Source organism: Sceloporus undulatus, chromosome 4 (assembly GCF_019175285.1).
Source record: "Sceloporus undulatus isolate JIND9_A2432 ecotype Alabama chromosome 4, SceUnd_v1.1, whole genome shotgun sequence".
NCBI lineage: Eukaryota > Metazoa > Chordata > Lepidosauria > Squamata > Phrynosomatidae > Sceloporus > Sceloporus undulatus.
The window spans coordinates 1,141,066-1,159,067 of record NC_056525.1 but is presented as its reverse complement, the minus strand read 5'-3'; the positions used below and the strand labels follow the sequence as shown (position 1 = coordinate 1,159,067).

The following is an 18,002-nucleotide window of genomic DNA, read 5'->3' as shown; positions in this document are numbered from 1 at the left end:
ACAGGATAATATGTTCTCTAATATATGTGTTTGAATGAAAATATGTAATGCTACGTGACTCCCTTGGTCTGAGGTTTTGGCCCAGAAGAAACATCAGGGCCTGGGCAATCCTAAACAGTCAAGCCTAATTTGAGGATAGGCTACAATTCCTCCCTAGAGATCCTTTCCACTCTTGAGGAAGGCTTAAGAATGAGACATCCCCACTTAGTATCCTCGTTCTTCCAACATTATCCTCATTCCTCCAGCTGTTTCAAAGCCTTTCATTATCTGCCCGTAACGAAGCATTATGACTGACGCTAATGACATGGCTGTGGGTTTCAGCGCTGCTGTTTGTAAAACATCCCAGACATGTCAAAATTGTTTTGTTATATAATGCCACACCAGGCAGCCATGGCATTTTTTTTGCCATGAATGGCATCAACCAGCTGCCAGCCTGGAAATGTCAAGTCACAGCGCTTCACAGAGCCATCATAGAGTTGAAATGTGACTGCACTGCAGAATTAATGCAGTTTGACACCACTTTGACTGCCACAGATCAGTGCTATGGAATCCTGGGATTTTAGTTTGGTAAGATATTCAGCCTTGTCTGTCAGTGAGAGAGAAGTGCCACAGCAAACTACAAATCCCAAGATTTTATAAGATGGAGCCATGATAGCTAAAGAAGTGTTAAACTGGATTAATTCTGCAGTGTGGCAACAGCTTTGGTAGGGACCACCTCTGGATAAGAAAATCCATGGATAAGGAAGGCTGACTGTACAATATAGTTAAACATATCAAAGGTCAAATTTACATGCAATTAAACAATTAATAACTAGAAATGGTTTAATACATACAGTGGACCCACCGTATCAGTGGGCTAGCCATCTGTAGATTGGAGCTCCTGCAGATGACCCCAAGAACGACGGGGTCTGGATGCATGTCATATTCAGGATGGAGCAAGCTTGTTTTCTGCTGCTCCAAAGAACAGGACCCAATGGAGAAATAGATGCAAGCTCCAGGAAAAGAGATTCCAGCTCAATAATAGGAGGGACTTCCTGACAGTAAGGGCTGTTTGACAGTGATTTTGGTGGGGTCTCCTTCCTTGGAGGTCTTTAAGCAGAGGCTGGATGGCCACCTCTTGGGGATGCTTTGATTGAGAGTTCCTGCATGGCAGAATGGGGTCAGACTGGATGACCCTTGTGGTCTCTTCCAACGTGAGGATTCTGATTCTATGATTCTATTCTTCACAATTAAGGTTTCTAGCTCTTAGGACCATACACACACATGCACACTTTTAAACCTGGGAACAAGGAGTTGCGAATATGCTGTCCATCCATAGCCCCAGCCACCGTAATCTGTCCTTTGTAAGACAGTCCCAGGGCGGGAGGAAAGGTAATTCTGTGTGTTGTGTTTGTGTTTAGTTGCCTGCATCTGTCTCCTCTGCCCCATCCATCACCATTGAAGCTCCAGCAAGTCTGAGCCTGAGAAGGGGATCCTTTCCCTTTGGGGCAGAGATGAGGGAGATCAGGAGCTGATGTTGGACCCAGGCCAGGAGGTTCCACCTGCAGCAGCGGCCAGAAACTGCACACCTCCTTCCCAGGAGAGAGCACCTTGGAAGCAGCTGAGCAGCCGGGATGCAGAACGCCTCAGGAGGGTGGCCAAAGATGGGTCGAGAATGGGGGGTGGTCCAAGGATAGCCCAACCAGACCTTCTCCCTCTCTTCCCCAAAGTCCAGAGAGGGCTCCTTTGGGCCCCAATCCCTCCTGTTGTCCCACATCCAGCCGTTTGGGGAAGGAGGAGCCGGTGGCTCACCCAGGTAGGTCACGCGGACCGCACCCCGGGAGGAATGTAAAGCTCTTTGTCTTCTTCATGTGGTTCAGTTCTGGCTTTTCCAGCCTGGGATTCAGGAGCATCATGAAGCCAGGGGTGCTCTGGCTCCTTGTGGGGATCCTGGTGCTCAGAGAAGGGGCTCAGGCCTCAGACTATGGGCAGCAGGAGAAGAAAGGTGAGTCTTTGGTTGGGAGGCAAGGGTGAGCCAAAGCAGGCAGCAATGGGGCTAGAATCCAAAGGCATAGCTGTGTTGATCTGCAAATCTGCCAAGGGATCTCGTATAGCGCCTTTGAGGCTAATTCCACCAAATGCACCTGAGGAGGCTCAAGTCCGGAAAAGCTCATGCTACTGACGCCTGCTCTTCAGTTAATTTCAAAGTGGTAGAATTCAGGATGTAGCTGTGTTACTCTGGAAAATCAGTCTCCAAAGGGATCTTGTAGTGCCTTTGGGAATAACTGAAAGAAAGAAGTTAGCAGAAGGCGCTTTCCTAGTCTGGAGTCTACCTCAAGGTCTAGGAAATCTCATTAAATCAATTTCTTTCTTTCAGCTAGGAGCTGTACAGATGGGCAGCATGCAGCTGCCCCTTTTAGCTCCGGAACAGTGCTTCAGCAGCTGTACACAGTGGCACCGCTCCACTCCCTGGAGGGAATAAAATGAAGCCCCGAAAAGCAGCTTCCTTTTGCTCCCTGGAAGGGGCATCATAAGCGTGGCGGCGCGCCATTATGACACCCCTTCTGCGCTGCACCGTTGGGTGCTGTGTCAAAGTGGCGTCAACATGGCACATGCCATGTAAATGGCTGTGCCAAAATGGTGCCTTGGGGGTGGGGTCATGGCATTAAGCATGCAGACCCTATGCCATGACTCCACTCATAGGCTGACCCAAAGTGCTGATCTCAAAGTTGCTACAAGACCCTTTGCGTAGGGGTTGGTGTGACCTGGAATCAAAGGATCATAGAATTGGAAGAGAGACCTCAAGTCCAACCCCCTTCTGCCATGCAGGAACTCTGTATCAAAGCATCCCCACTGACAGAAGGCCATCCAGCCTCTGCTTAAAGACTGTTGGGAAATACAGTTCTTTCTCACTAGCAGAGTAAACCCAGTGGAATATAAGGCTGAGCAGGAAAACTCACTAGCTCCACTTTTCTCTCCCAGCCACGTGTCCCCAATAAAAACACAGTCACTTGGTTAAAGTGAAAAATAAACAAGTTGACTTACAAAATCATGTGTATGAAGAGCTACAAAGGTCTAGCTTCATGTTGCAAGAAATAGGAGGCAGAAAAGGTAGTCTGCATGCATCTTAGGAAAGATGCTCCCTCAGCATGCATCCATCAGCTCTGGAGAAAGGCAAGGAGATTAGCAAGTAAGCAATGGCAATGATTCTTCTTCAGGGACAAAAGGTGAGGGGTGCTCTTTTGGGTAAACAGGAAATGAGGAGGGGCTGTTAGTAAGCTATAAACTACCATAGACATGCATTGCTAGAAGGTCTCAGCATGTGAAGTTGCTATATCCCAACAAAAACCTCCAAGGAAGGAGACTCCATCACTCTCTGAGGGAATGTCTTGCACTGTCAAACAGCTCTCCTAATGTTAAGGTGGAATCTGTTTTTCCTGCAGTTCCACGGTCTATTCTCTGGAGCAGCAGAAAACAAGCTTGCTCCCTCCTCGGTATGACATCCCTTGAAATATGTAAACATAGCTATCATATCACCCCTTTACCATCTCTTCTCCAGGCTAAACATACCTAGCTCCCTAAGTCTTTCCTCATAGGGCTCCATGGTTTCCAGAGTGTGGGCATTGCCAGCTGAGAAACCAAGAGACTTGCATTGGCAGAAGGAGGGCTGGATCAGATGGGTACCTTTCTGAGTCTGAGAGGTCTGATACTGGAGGGAGGGAGATCGGGAAGGCACTGTGAGGGATAGGGGGGGCAGGATCCACCTCGGGGCCTTGCCCATGTGTTTGGCCAGGTGGTTTCTGGTGGTCATACTCGCTGTTGGACTTGTGTTTTCTCTCTTCTGGTTGTCCTCAGGGCAAGATAGTTTAGAGGGATCTGTCTGTACTCAAGTGGTAGAAGCAGCTTCACATCGCCAGAGGCCTTGTCTACATGGGTGAATTACCCTGAGTTACACAATGCAGGGCCAAGCCCTTGAATCAGATCCAGACTATCTTCATGATGCCTGCACCCAATTCAGGGCTTCTTCCCCATATCTGCCCTTTAAATAACTCCACCCGAATCCAACCCAACCATTTCCTGTAGGATTTTGGTGGGTTTTCCGTGACAATAGCAGTTGCCTTTTCACTTGCAGTCCCTGTGAGTTGCCCTTGAACTTGTAGGCATGCGTCGCTCTGAATTCGGAACAAGGTGCCCAGCATTGATAGCATGGTTGGGACCCTCATTCTAACTTCACCACTGGCACCAGGCAACAAGCAAGGACCACTTGGAAAGGCAGCAGTCTAGCATTGCAAAGTAAAGGATGGATTTGGAGACGATTCAAGCAGCCCAGAGTATTCTGGCAAGTATAGACGAACCATCAGACTGCATGAAAAAGCTGTTTGGACAGCACTGTCTTGCAAAAGCTACAAGGAAAGTATCAGGGAATCCCTTTTCATGACAGACTTTGCATTTGTGGGGGCTTCCAAAGGTGAAGATCTAGCACATTATTTATTGCATTGGCAGCTTTATGACAGTATCAGCAAGCAATATTTAGCTCCATTCTTGGGAAGCTGGGGTGAGAGGGATGATGAGAGCAAACTGACCTTCTTGTTGCAAGAGGTCAGTCCAATTTGTGACGTTTAGGATTATTTTTTATTATTATTATTATTATTATTATTAAACTTTATTTCTAAAGCGCTGTAATTATACACAGCGCTGTACAGTCGGTTGTCCTTTTTGCTGTCAAAGCATCTACCCTGAGGAAGTAAGAAAAGGATTAGCCTAGTTTTTTTCTTGCACAGAAGGAATGAATGACTTTTTATGTTTATTTGTTTTAATTGTATATGTTTTCTTCTAGTATTTTATTATTTCAGCTGTTTGCTTGCTTTTGCTACTTGGAAATGATCAGGAGACTTATTCAATAAAGAATTCTTTGTACAGTCATCCCTCCATTTTTGCGGAGTATCTGTTCTGGATCCTCCTTGTGAAAATGGAAATTCACATATATCCAAAGCCCATTGATTATGACAGGTGCGCTCTCTCATGCGCCCCATTTCAATCCCTCCCCGCCTTGCTATCGCGAAAAGGAGGCTGCAGACTCCAAGTCCACAAATTAGAAGGGACGACTGTACTTTGTGTTGCAATGGGACACTTGCAGGGAGGCAGAAAGACAGGATCTGAGTCCCAGAGAGAAAAGGGAGAGTGGCTGCAGAGACGCGCATGGGGGGAATTGGCTGCCTCCCTCCCTCCCTCCCTCCCTCAAATGTATAGGTTCCGTTTTTGGCCCAAGTAGTGAATTAAGCCTCAGAAACCAAGAGAGAGACTTGCCACAGATGGCCACTGCCAATGCCAAGCGGCATCAAGGTCACTGTTTTTCCCATCGTCTCTCCACTGAGCCAGACCCCTTGTAAGCAGTGGGGCTGCTGACCCACTGGGATGCACCGCAGGGCTGCTATGGAGACAGGAGAGCACTGGGTTGTATTTCTGCCCCACATCTCTATGGGAGGAGGCAGTCTGGAGGATGCTCTGGGGATGGAGAGCTGGAGGTGGGTCCAGGTGAGGAGTCCATCCTGCCCTCTTGCACCTTGTGAATGCAAAACACTGTCATAATAGGTTGCCCAATCTCAGAATCTGGCCCCTCTTCTCTGGCTCTTGGGGCATTGGGAAGGAATCTCAGGGCAAGAGCACTGTCTTGGAAAGGGCATGTGTGTACATATGTACTTTCCTCTCTGGTTAGATGGCATTTTGGACCTGGGTGACATGCCCTTCACAACTGTGATGCATGCTCAATGTGACATGCTTAGTGACATCACCAGGGCCATGCTTCATGTCATGCATAGTGACATTACTAGGCACCGCCCTCTATGACCTCACAAGGGGCCATTGCTAAGTCTCAGGCCCCAGCCTGTGAAACTTCCAGGCCTGGAAGAGATCTGACAACCCAGCAACCCTAGGCCTCATTCCCACTTACAAATAAATCGCGTTGCGGTCCAAACCGATGGATCTGTTCAGCAGCGGAGCGTGGTTCACACTACATTTGCCCCGATCGCATTTTCTTGCTGTAAAATAAAATAACCCACTTGTAGTTCACATTGGCAAATGAATCGATTCAATTTAAACTGTTTCCTGCAGAAGTCTCTCAAATTAACCCACTTGTAGTTCACTGGCAAACAAATCGGTTCAACTAGAAGCGTTGTGGATGTTTTTGATCTCTGTCCATCACTGGAATTGCATTTACCTTCTTCCGTACGAGGATCAAAGGGTCGGTGGACGCAGGTTGTTAATCTCCACTTCCCCACCTGGTGACCTCTTAATAAATCATAATGAATCAATTTCGATCCACATCTCGTTCACACTGACACTGAATCGATTAGTGAATTTGATTCTTGAAATCAATTCCGATCCACATCTGATTCATACTTGCACGGAATCGATTTATCCAAAATGATGCAGGAAAAATCAGCATCTTTTTTATCCAAAATGACACAGGTTAAATAGGTCTCACGCATGGCCCCCCTCTCAAGTGCAAACCAGGGTCATTTAAACTGCTTCAAACCGATTTGCCAACCGGTTCAAAACTTAATGGGAACAAGGCCCTCGACAGGTGCCTCCTGCCACAGCCGCAAGAGAGACCTTGGGACAGCCCTGACCTCTCTCTGCCTCCCACCTCCTCCATTTACTTACGCATTTGTTTAAATATTTGAACATCTATATCCTACCCTTTAGTGAAAGATCTCAGGAAGGTTTCAATAAAATATACTTAAAACAATAAATAATTACAGAAGTATAAAAGATTTACTCTGGGGGTTCTGTTCTGGACCTTCCCATGGATGCTAAAAACTGTGGCAGCTCAGGTCCTGTAGTTTTTAATGGTGGCAAGCCACCATGCTGCCATACTGCCACAGCCATGTGCGCATGCCGCCATTTGCCACAATGAGCAGGGCCAACCGCAGATGCTCAGACCCACAGATGGCAAGCTCACAGTTCGGGCAGGTACATTTTAAACATTAAATCCCTCAATTTGAAAAAAGGGCAGTTTAAAACTGGTTAAAACAATCTGGAATGATAGAACTATAAAATATGTGCAGCATGTGGATCATAGAATCATAGAGTTGGAAGAGACCCCAAGAGCCCTCCAGTCCAACCCCCTTCTGCCATGCAGGAAGTCTCAGTCATAGCATCCCCAACAGATGGCCATCCAGCCTCTGTTTGAAGACCTCCAAGGAAGGAGACTCCACTAAAATCTCCGAGGAAGAAGTATGTTCCACTGTCAAAGAGCCCTTACTCTCAGGAAGTTCCTCCTAATGTTGAGCTGGAATCTCTTTTCCTGCAGTGTCCATCCATTGCTCCATTGGGTCCTGTTCTCTGGAGAATCAAAAAAACAAGCTTGCTCCCTCCTCAATATGACACCCCTTCAAGTATTTAAACAGGGCTATCATATCACCCCTTAACCTTCTCTTGTCCAGGCTAAATATACCCTGCTCCCTAAGTCCTTCCTCATAGGGCTTCATGGTTTCCAGACCTTTCACCATTTTGGTCTCCCTCCTTTGGACACATGGCTCCAGTTTCTCCACATCCTTTTTGAACTGTGGTGCCCAGAACTGGACACATTATTCCAGGTGGGGCCTGACCAGTGTGAGGCTCTGGAAATACTCTGACCAGAAATCCACAACAAACTTCAGATGATCCAGAAAATTTATTGAAAGAACTGGAACAAAGTATTCTCGCCACGTCTTTGCCAAAACTGAGAGTCTCAAATGGAATCAGAACCTTAAAATTCCCTCCAACCCCTCCCCTTGAGTTGGTTCCCAGCTTTTCTGCCTTTGAAGTAGAATAACTTTCTTTGATCTGTAGAAAGTAAGGAGGGGGGGGGTTGGACCATTTGGTTCCTGGCTCTTCTATCCGGCAGAGATCTAAATCTGTATACCGGGTTGGTTTCAGATTCCCAATAACCCCTCATAAATGGCCTACTGCCATGCCCTACGTGACCATCTGGCTTGTTCCCCATGGCAGCATCCCCCCACTCTTCCCAACGTTGCTATATGTCTATCTATCTATCTATCTATCTATCTATCTGTCTATCTGTCTATCTGTCTACCTGTCTATCTGTCTATCTACCTATCTATCCATCTATCTATCTATCCATCTATCTATCTCTTCATCTATCTATCTATGTACTTATCTATCTATCCATTTATCTATCTGGCAAAATACACCCTGAATGCCTAACTCCTTATCCATCCATCTATCCATCTATTTATCCATCTATCTATCCATCTATCTATCTGGCAGAAGACACCCTGAATGCCCAACTGAAGGTGGATTCTGACAACCAGATCAGAATAGAGTGGCACTATTACTTCTCTTGATCTAGACACCAGGGACGTAGCCAGGATTTTAGGAAGGGGGGGGGGCCAGACTAAGTGCCACCATTATAATGGGGCTTGGGTGCGGTGGCGCAGCAGCACGCACCATTCATTTTTCTAATGGAAGCGGGGGGGTCTGGACCCCAAGAACCCCCCCCCCCCCAGCTACGTCCCTGTAGACACTATACTTCTATTGATGCAGCCTAAAATTGCATTGGCCTTTTTAGCTGCCGCATCGCACTGTTGACTGATGTTCAACGTCTGGTCTACTTGGACTCCTATATCCTAGTGGATCCTAGGAAGAAATCACTTTGATCCAAAGGCATTAATAAAACATGGCGTCAAAATGGTTGGTGCCAGTTGGATCAATTCCACAACTGGGGTGCCACCATGAGAAGCTGCTCTCCCATGCCCTCCATCAATGTCTTTCCCCTACCAATGGGACCCAGAGAAGGGCTCCTCCAAAAGATTTCTTGAGCCAGTATATATATATAGAGAGAGGCGCTCACTCAAGTATTGAGATCCCAAGCTGTTTGGGGCTTTAAATGTTATTGCCATCACCTTGAAGTCAAAATAGAAATACATTGGCAGCTGGTGCAATTCTTTCTGAACTGACGTTTTGAATTCCAAGTCTAGATGTTGCATTTTGCAAAAGCTGTTGTCTCTGCATCATCTTCAAAGGGCAGCCTCATGTACAGTGCAGTGTGGTAGTTTCATGGGGAAGTTGCCAATGCATGGCTGTAAAGTTATGCCTGCCCAGGAAAGGGCATAGCTGGTGACCCAGTTGAACGTGGCCCCGTTTGTACCCTCCTGTGCTCATTTCTCTTTCTTTGCAGGGAAGGCTGGGTTTTGCATGCCCTCTCCCAATGGACTGTACGATCCCCCGTGCAAAGTGGCATGCGAAGGAGACACCGAGTGCCCAGGAGCGGAGAAATGCTGCGAACACGCCTGCCACTACAAGTGTATGCCGCCCTGCAGAGGTTGTTGTTGTTGTTGTTGTTTATATAGCACCATCCATGCACCCGGGCTTTACAAACAGTTGCAGAATAGAACATTTATAACTATTCAATGATATAAAGTACTAAAATACAGTACTAAAATACAATGGGAAGTAAACCCACAAAGAGAGAGGCATAATGCAAAATAAAACAAAATAGGCAATACAGAGAATCAAATATACTAAACATATAAAACATTAATCCGAAATTCCCAAAGTTTTAGGAAGCAAAAAAAGTTGTCAGTTTGGATTTAAAAACAGCAAGGAAGCTGGATTCTCTTGCCAGGGGACGGGAGGTATATGCCAGGGAAACGTGGGGCTGGTGGTTCTTTAGCATCTTGGAGGGTGGCAAAGGGGGCCTCCCCCCCCCCCATGGCTAGGGACTACTCCTTGAGAGATCTGGGGGAATCATAGAGTAGGAAGAGACCCCAAGGGCCATCCCATCCAACCCCATTCTGCCATGCAGGAACTCTCCATCAAAGCATCCCCAACCTCCAGAGAGAGCAAGCTTGCTTTCTGCTGCTCCAGAGAACAGAATACAATAGGTGCAAGCTCCAGTAAAAGAAATTCCAGGTAAACATTAGGAGGAACGTCCTGACAGTAAACACTGTTTGGTAGCAGAAGACACTTCTGCCTCGGAGAGTGGTAGAGTCTCCCTCCTTGGAAGGAGGCTGGATGGGCATCTGTCAATGGGGATGCTTTGATTGAGAGTTCCTGCATGGCAGAATGGGCTTGGACTGGATGGCCCTTGGGGTTCTATAGGATGCTGCTCCTCGATGGAGGGTGGTGGAGTGCCCTTCTTTGGAGACTGTTTTTGAACAGAGGCTGAGTGGCCATCTCTCCCAGGGAGGGTTTGGATGGTGTCTTGCTTCATGGCTGAAGGGGGTTGGACCGAATGGCCTTTGGGGGACCCTTCCAACGCTAGGACTCAATGATCCCATTGTGTGAAGGAAACGCCCTTCCCATTCCTAAGGAACACACTCCCTCTGCTTTCTTTCCTGGCTGCAGAGAAGGCCGGCCACTGCCCACCGCCTCTGATGAAGAAGCTGAACGGACCCTCGCTGTGCGACGTTGTCTGTGCAGAGGACAAGGACTGCCCAGGGATGGAGAAATGTTGTTCGACTGGATGTGGCTTCATCTGCACACCGCCTCTAGAAGGTAATGGGGAAACTGGTTCGTATCTGGATGTGCAGCAAGATGACACTTCATGGGGAGGTGTTAAAAGACCATCAGGTCCCACTTACATTTGCCCAGGAGGGCTGGACATTTTCATAGGGTCACAGGAGGATCAAACTAGACATTAAATTGAATGCACATTTCCTACGTTTTCCCTCTCACAACAGGATTTCCCCAGAGATACATGCTCCACCAATCAGATTTGCAAATCAAGCTTTCCCATAACCAGTCACAAAGCAAAGCACACTGAGCATAAGATAGATAGGTAAGCAAAATCAAGTAGTGGGACAAGAAGACATTTTTACCACCTTGGAGAGAATGTAAGCAAAAGAACTGACCAGTTGTGGACTACAGGTTTCTGTCCTGGGCCCAGGGCTATTCAACGGGGTCTCTAGATGTTCACAGACTCTCTGTTTAATGATCTGCTCCAGAATCTTTCCTGGGATTGATGTCAGACTAACTGGACGATGGTTGTTGGGATCCTCTTTCTTCCCCTTTTTGAAGATGGGGAAAAACGTTTGCCCTCCTCCAGTCTGATGGGACTTCTCTTCTGCAGGAGTTCTCAAATACTATTATGGCCAATGGCTCCGATATTACATTTGCCAGTTCTTTTAGTACCCTTGGATGTAGTTCAACAGGTCCTGGAGACTTATATTTGTTTAGATTAACACAGTTAACAAAGTATTGCTGTTGTGTTGCTTCTTCCTATTCTCTTTCACTTCTAGAGAAAGCAGGCAAATGCCCCCGACAGCGATGGGTGAAGCGACCATTGGACAGTCCATGTTACGACACTTGCCTCCAGGACCAGCAGTGTCCCGGGCGGATGAAGTGCTGCTTCACGGGATGCTCCATGAGCTGCATTGATGTTCAGAAAGGTATGAGGCCAGAGTGTTTGCAGAGCGTCCCCATGGCGCATGTGTGCAAACTACCACCATGTAGGATATAGCTGTGCTTATGAACACAGAAATATAGGGATCATAAAGGACACAGAGCCAGTTTATTGCCTCATAAATGTGTGCAGAAAGAAAGAAAAAGTTTCAGTAGGTTTCCAGCATCCTTTGAAGCTATTTCCAGTAACAACAGAATGCCCAACTACATTGTAAAAGTAATGCAGTTTGACACCACTTTAAATGCTGTAACTCTATCCTATGGGATGCTGTGATTTGCAGTTTTACAAGGTCTATATTCTTCTCTGCCAAAGAGTGCTGGTGCCTCGCAAATCTACAAAACACAAGTAAAGTGGTGTCATTATTTGTTATTCAGACAGTGCAGATGCACCCAGAGACAGAGGTAGATGGTGGAGGAGGAAAGCGGCAAAATAAGGCTTGGGAGCTTGCACACAACAGCAGCGGAGGACATCACAAGGAAAAGAAAGATACCTAAGGCCTATAGGTATTTGCCCCCCAGTCCTAGGTAATATGAATGGAGCATATACAGTAGGTTTGTTCAACAGAGCTGGGAAAGATATTCAAAAGTAATGAAATGAGTGAAGAGAAGATTGGCCAGATAAGAATCTTTTCCATTTGGGACTTCATTCTGCATCCTTGGGTTCTGCGTATATGGGGTTTTCGCATGGAAAATGGGCAATGGGAAAAGGTTACACCCGTCCCTAACCAGAGTCTTGTTTTTCTCTTGCAGAAGACCCTGTGGATAGTGACCTCTAATGAAGGATCTTGGAGGAGGCTTGCCATCTGGAAGGCAGCGTGAGCAGCCATTCTGCTTCGCTCTGGGCCCATAACAAACTCCAACTCCCAGAATTCCATAGCCTTGAGCCAGACAAGTTAAAGCAGTGCCAAACCGGGTTATGTCTCCAATGTGGATGCAGCCTCAGTTTACCTCTTCCTTTCATCTGCTGTCCACATGCCCATTGGAGCTGGCAGAGGAGCCTTCCACTTTGGCTAGTTGGCAAATGCAAAGGGATCTTGTGGCACCTTTGTGACTAAAGACGTTTTGCACCGTTTGTCTCAAAGGTGCTACAAGGTCCCTTTGCATACCGAAATCCCAGATCAACACAGCTATATCTCCAAATTCAGTTACCAAATGGGTTGGGTAGAGATGCCAACCCTCAGCTAGCTCACTCTTGAACGTAAGAACACATAATTTCCAAACGTTTTCTTCCCTTTAGTTGAGAAATGTGGCTCATTTTTCACCAATTTCCTTATTCTGGAAAGCTTTTGGTAAAGAATTCATCTCTGTAAACCTTACAAACAAGCCCCTTCTCTAGGGATTTTCCAGTCCTTCTGAGGACATCACAACAAAACCCAGGTCTCCTGCTTCTCCCCATTGCCACCATCCCAACATGAGAAAGCCCTGGGCATGTGTGGGTTCCTGGGAGAGGGCAGCAACGTTTAGTAAATTAATTGTTGTTGTTGTCATTTTGACTCATGGCGACCCTGTGGATGAGACATCTCCAAGAACCTCTATCCTCCACTTCTCTGCTTTGGTCTCTACAGAATAATAAATGAATGCCAGGCATGAACTTTAAAAAACAAATCCCTCAACTGCTGTCTCTGTGTGCTGTTGCTTCGTGTGTGTTTTATGTGGTGCTTTGAGTGGCCAAGGGAGATGAATGGCACTTACCTTAATGGTCCACCTTCTCAATATTCCTTTTGAATTGTGGAGCTCAGAACTGGACGCAGGATTGTTCCAGGTGAGGCCTGAGCAAAGCAGAATAGAGTGGCACTATGACTTCCCTTGATCGAGACACTATACTTCCATTGATGCAGCCTAAAATCGCATTGGCCTTGTTAGCTGCCACATTGCACTGTTGACTCATGTTCAGTTTGTAGTCTACTTGGACTCCCAGATCCCTTTCACATGTATAAGTCTCTCATTCAGCCAGGTGTCCCCTATGATCCTATATCTGTGTATTTTATTTTTCTGCCCTAAGTGCAGTACCTTACTTTTCTCCGTGTTGAAATTCATTTTGTTAGCTTTGGCCCAGCTTTCAAGTCTATTAAGGCCATTTTGAATTCTGACCCTGTCCTCTGGGCTATTACCTTGCCGTTATCCATTGGACTCCCGCAATAATTAGGACATCTGCAAATTCCAGCTTCAAGGTCCAGCATCCCCCTTTGAATTGGGCCCCTTGCAAAGCATCGGTATTACACTTTCCATCATTCCCCTTCCGCTGTAACCCCTATGTGCTCTCTTTTTTTAAACTATTCTAATAGACCAAACCAGCCAAACATATTTAGGCATGACAGAAACCCCCATGTTCTGAGCAGGCCATGCAAACAGGGCTCAGCAGCTGCCAATGGAGGCAAAGCTGCCCAACAGGTTTGGTGTCTGACTCAAATCAGCCCATGGCTGGGCTCAGCGTCACTCGGGGAAGCTTTAAATCCTGGACCCAAAGAGCCTTAAGACCAAGCATCTTTTGGAAGGGCCTGCAGCAGGAGGACCATGAAGGACAGCAGGCTTGTCCTCCTCTTTCTGGTGGGGCTTCTTCTTGCCATTTTAATGAAGTTGCCTTCTGCATCTGGACAGGGAGGTAAGGAGGGAATGGCAGAGGATGGGCAATGCTCCTTCCCTACCAGTGGCTCTGTCTCTTTTTAGGGGTGTTTCTTTGGGTGTGGGAGTACATGTCAAGGGTCTTCCTAATCTCACCTCTTCCAAACACCCCCCCCCCCCCGATTTTATAGGAATTTATCACATGGAGTTTATCATTGTGCAAAAACATGATTTAAAGTGGAAACCCCCCTAAAAAGCAGATTTATTGTCAGACGATGTTAACCTGACGTTAACCTGGACAGAAAGTAGAAAAGACATGCAAAAGTGCAATTGATTTTGAGACGGCGTCCCTGTTAAGGTGCATTAATGCAACATTAACCCAGCTATAAAGTCAACAAAACGTGATTCTTTTTACTTGTGGAAAAAACCAAATGTAAAAAGAATGGTGTTTTGTTGGCTTTCTAACAGGTTTAACGTTGCATTAATCCCGGTGTGTCTGAAAATCGATCACACTTTTTTATGTCTTCTTAGGAGTTTATCACACAAGAGAAATCCAGTGCAAAAACAGGATTTAAAAGCTGGGGAAAGCCCCGCAAAAGCCGGTTGATTTTCACACATGTTGTTGTTAAACTGGTGTTTAACCTGAATGGAAAGTAGGCAAAAGCCACTCCTTTTTAATTGGCATTTTCCAAACGTTAAAAGGAGCAGCTTTTGTCTACTTTCCGTTTGGGTTAACACCAGTTTAACAATGACGTTGTCTGAAAATCAACCCACTTTTGCAGGCTTTTTCTGATTTAAACCCACGTTTCTGCATGGGATTCCCCCTGCGTGATACACTCCTTAGGGGTTTTTAGGGCTTTAAACGCCATTTCTGCACAGGATGCCTCCCATGTGATAAACTCCATAGACTCGTAAAGCTGGAAGGGACCCCGAGGGCCATCCAGCCCCTTCTGCCATGCAGGAATACATCACTAAATCACTCCCAAAAGATGCCCATCCAACCTCTATTTCATGCCTTCCAGAGAAAGAGACTTCACTAGCCTCTGAAGCAGTCCATTCCGCTGCTGAATCCCTCTTACTATCATCAGGAAGATCTTCCAAATGTTTAACTCCAACCTCTTTTCTTGCCATTTGAATCCATTGGTTTGTGCCCTAATTTCTGGAGCAGCAGGGAACAAACAGGCTCCATCTTTTACATGACAGCCTTTCAGATATTTAACCAGGGCCTCCCATTCTCTGGATGGCCAGACCAGATGATGCGTGGCTAGTCCAGTTCTGGTGTGAGCAGACTGGACAGTGCGCCAGAACTGGGTTTTACCCCTCTTGCTCTGTTTCTTCTGGGAAGATCCAAAGGGTCCTGACTCAGGCGTCCAGCACCACCGAAACTGCTGTTCTTTACTGTATATAAGCTATTGTTGATCTGATGATTTTAAATTGGGTTTAATTGGGTTGTTGTTGGGATTTAGCTGATCCTTTCTGTGAACCGTCTTGAGTCCCTCTCCTGGAGAAAGGTGGCCTATAGTGGCATAATAGTGCCCCTCTCTTCTGCCTTGGTTAGGCCTCCCCTGGCATGGTCCTGTGTCTGGTTCTGGGCACAATTCAAAAAGGAGGTTGACAAATTGTTAACAACAACAAATAGGTTCACTTTGGTGTGAGTCCTTTCCATTTCCCACTCAGCAAAGTCCACGTAGGAGTAGGCTTGCCATTTCACGGCTGCAGCTGTGACCTTCCTGGTTTTTTGTCCTTGGGGAAGGTCTTTCCCAGCTTCTGCATTCTGTCACCCGGGACAGATGGACGCCTGATCTATCTTCCCTTCCAAAGCAGCCTCCGTCCGTCCATTTGTGCTGAAGAGGCTGCAGCCAGGCAGGGAGCAGGAGTAGGAGCAGGAGCAGGAGGAGGGGGAGCTTTTCATTCAGCCCGGCAGAGACTCAGAACAGAAGACTTTGCAATTGGCATGCCATTTGGTCCTGCTAAATTACAGGGGCAATAAATACCTTTGTAAGCTGGTAAACAGATCATGGGATCTAACTAACTTGCTTAGGAAGTTCTCTCCCACAATAGATCTCTCCTGCTTTCCCTTCGGTCTCTCATGCTTTACTCTCTCAACTTTCCACCGAAAGATGGTGAGATACAAACTCCTTCTTTCACCTAAACTATTCACTCGATAGGTGAGGATGTAGCTTCCATGGATATGGAGATTTAAGCCATTAGTAAAGTTTTGTTTTTTAAACTACAGTGGACCCTTGTTATCCGCTGGGGTTTGGTTCCAAGATCCCCCGTGTATAACAAAATCCATGTATGCTCAAGTCCCATTAAGTATAATGACAGAGCAAAATGGTGTCCCTAATAAAAAATGGAACATCAAGGTACATTTATACTTTTTTGGGACATTTTCAAACCGTGGATGCTTGAATCCGTGTACAAAAAATCCGTGTATAAGAAGGACCGACTGTACAAACAATTTGTGTCAGCCTCAGTCCTTATGGAAACATCTTAAGACAAAAGACCCTTTCTGCTGCTCTGCTGATTTACAAGCAAGACCCTCACAGCCTTGGCTTTGATAGTTTGGATATTTTGGTTCCCTTCCCAAGGGCTGAAGCCTTAGGGAACTTGAATTCCCCTCCACACTGCCATGCCCTGAGGCTGAGAGAGTGTGATTTAGCCCAAGTATGTTTATGTCCAAGCAACAGATCGAACCCTGGTCCTTCTCTACCACTGCCTCCTAATGTCCCTTAATTCCTTTATTATTATTATTAACTGAAAGAGTCTGCTTCCTCAGATGCATTTAGTCTCAGAGGTGCAACAAGATCTCTATGATATGATTTATATTAATGTGTGTGTATATATATACACAAACATATATGTTTTTTACTTTTAGTTGGTTGTGTCCTCCATTGTTTGAATGTCCTACATTTTGTGTTGAACCCGAGGGGTTTGGTTATGGAATAAGCCTCTGAAATATGCAAGAGGCCATGTGCAGCAAAGCCATGTTCAATGCCCCAATGTGCTTAGTGTGTGTTTTGGAATGGAGGGGAGGGGGTTTGGGCAGAAAGGGAAGTACATTTCTGCCATCTATTTAGGAATAATGCCAAAATGTCCTCCATTTTGAGCATGCCCAAGAAACATGCATTTATATTAACATATTTTAAAAATCATCCAGTTTTTTCGAATGTCCTCCATTTGAAAATGTTGTCCTACATTTGTCCTGGTTTGGACGTCCTGACTTATGGCAACCCTACGTAGGAGGCATCCTGGGTTAAAATGCAACCCTTGTGGGATGGAGCAGCTGCGTCTTCTTTCCTGCACTCATTGATCACTGGAGCTTGAAAAGGAAGGCCTTGCGGGTCAGTCCTGACCACAATCTACTAAGGTGAGCAGGGGTTTTATTCCTCTTTTGGCCCTCGTGGTGATTATATGTGTGTGAGTTCCCCTAAGGCACCGCAATGCATTAGGACTCCAGAATTAATGAACGTGAGTCAACAGACCCTTGTGGTCTCTTCCAACTCCTTCCTTCCGTCCTTCCTTGCTTGCTTGCTTGCTTCATGGAGGACAGTTCCATAGCATGAGCCCATGGCTCAGGAGGCATGCTCCAAACATGAGCTGCCTCTCTAAGTGAGAAGGAGCCCTTGCTGCAGGAGTCCAGTGTTTTTCCAAACCAAGGGAAGCGGAGAACAATTTTATAACTATGTTTCCAGCCTGAGATGCCCATCATCTTGGCAATCTGCCACTCAAAGTGGGTGAGGAAAATGGCCTGGAGAGCGGCTGCCCGCATCCTGTTTCTGGGGGTGGCCTTCAGAGAAGGGCTGGATGCAGAAGGCGCAGGTTGTTCTGCACATCAGCTATTCCAATATCACATTTACGTGGACATTTAGGCCGCATGACTGGACTCGGCTTGGCTGGCAAAGCGCTACTGTTCCTCTCCTCCATCCACAGCTCCCCAAACTCTTTCTCTCTCAGGCAACTGAGGCTCCCAGAAGGGAAATGGGCTCAGGCTGCTGGGAAATCCCTTGACCCTGATGGTGGTTTTCATTTGCATTTGCTGGGTCTTGGTTTTA

General features: G+C 46.5%; 2 protein-coding genes across 2 annotated transcripts in view; one reads left to right on the top strand and one right to left on the bottom strand.

Moving 5' to 3' along the window:
• LOC121928079 (whey acidic protein-like) overlaps positions 1-12,262 on the top strand; it is a 19,643-nt gene extending 7,381 nt beyond the window's left edge. The window contains exons 3-8 of the mRNA XM_042462324.1: positions 1,710-1,795; positions 1,860-1,984; positions 9,161-9,304; positions 10,330-10,479; positions 11,223-11,372; positions 12,136-12,262. Coding sequence (XP_042318258.1) covers positions 1,710-1,795; positions 1,860-1,984; positions 9,161-9,304; positions 10,330-10,479; positions 11,223-11,372; positions 12,136-12,161 — 681 coding nt within the window. The 3' untranslated portion in view covers positions 12,162-12,262. The remainder of the gene's footprint in view (positions 1-1,709; positions 1,796-1,859; positions 1,985-9,160; positions 9,305-10,329; positions 10,480-11,222; positions 11,373-12,135) is intronic.
• A 1,974-nt stretch (positions 12,263-14,236) lies between these two features.
• The window catches only part of LOC121928078 (eppin-like), an 8,497-nt gene continuing 4,731 nt past the window's right edge, over positions 14,237-18,002 (bottom strand). The window contains exon 4 of the mRNA XM_042462323.1: positions 14,237-14,241. Coding sequence (XP_042318257.1) covers positions 14,237-14,241 — 5 coding nt within the window. The remainder of the gene's footprint in view (positions 14,242-18,002) is intronic.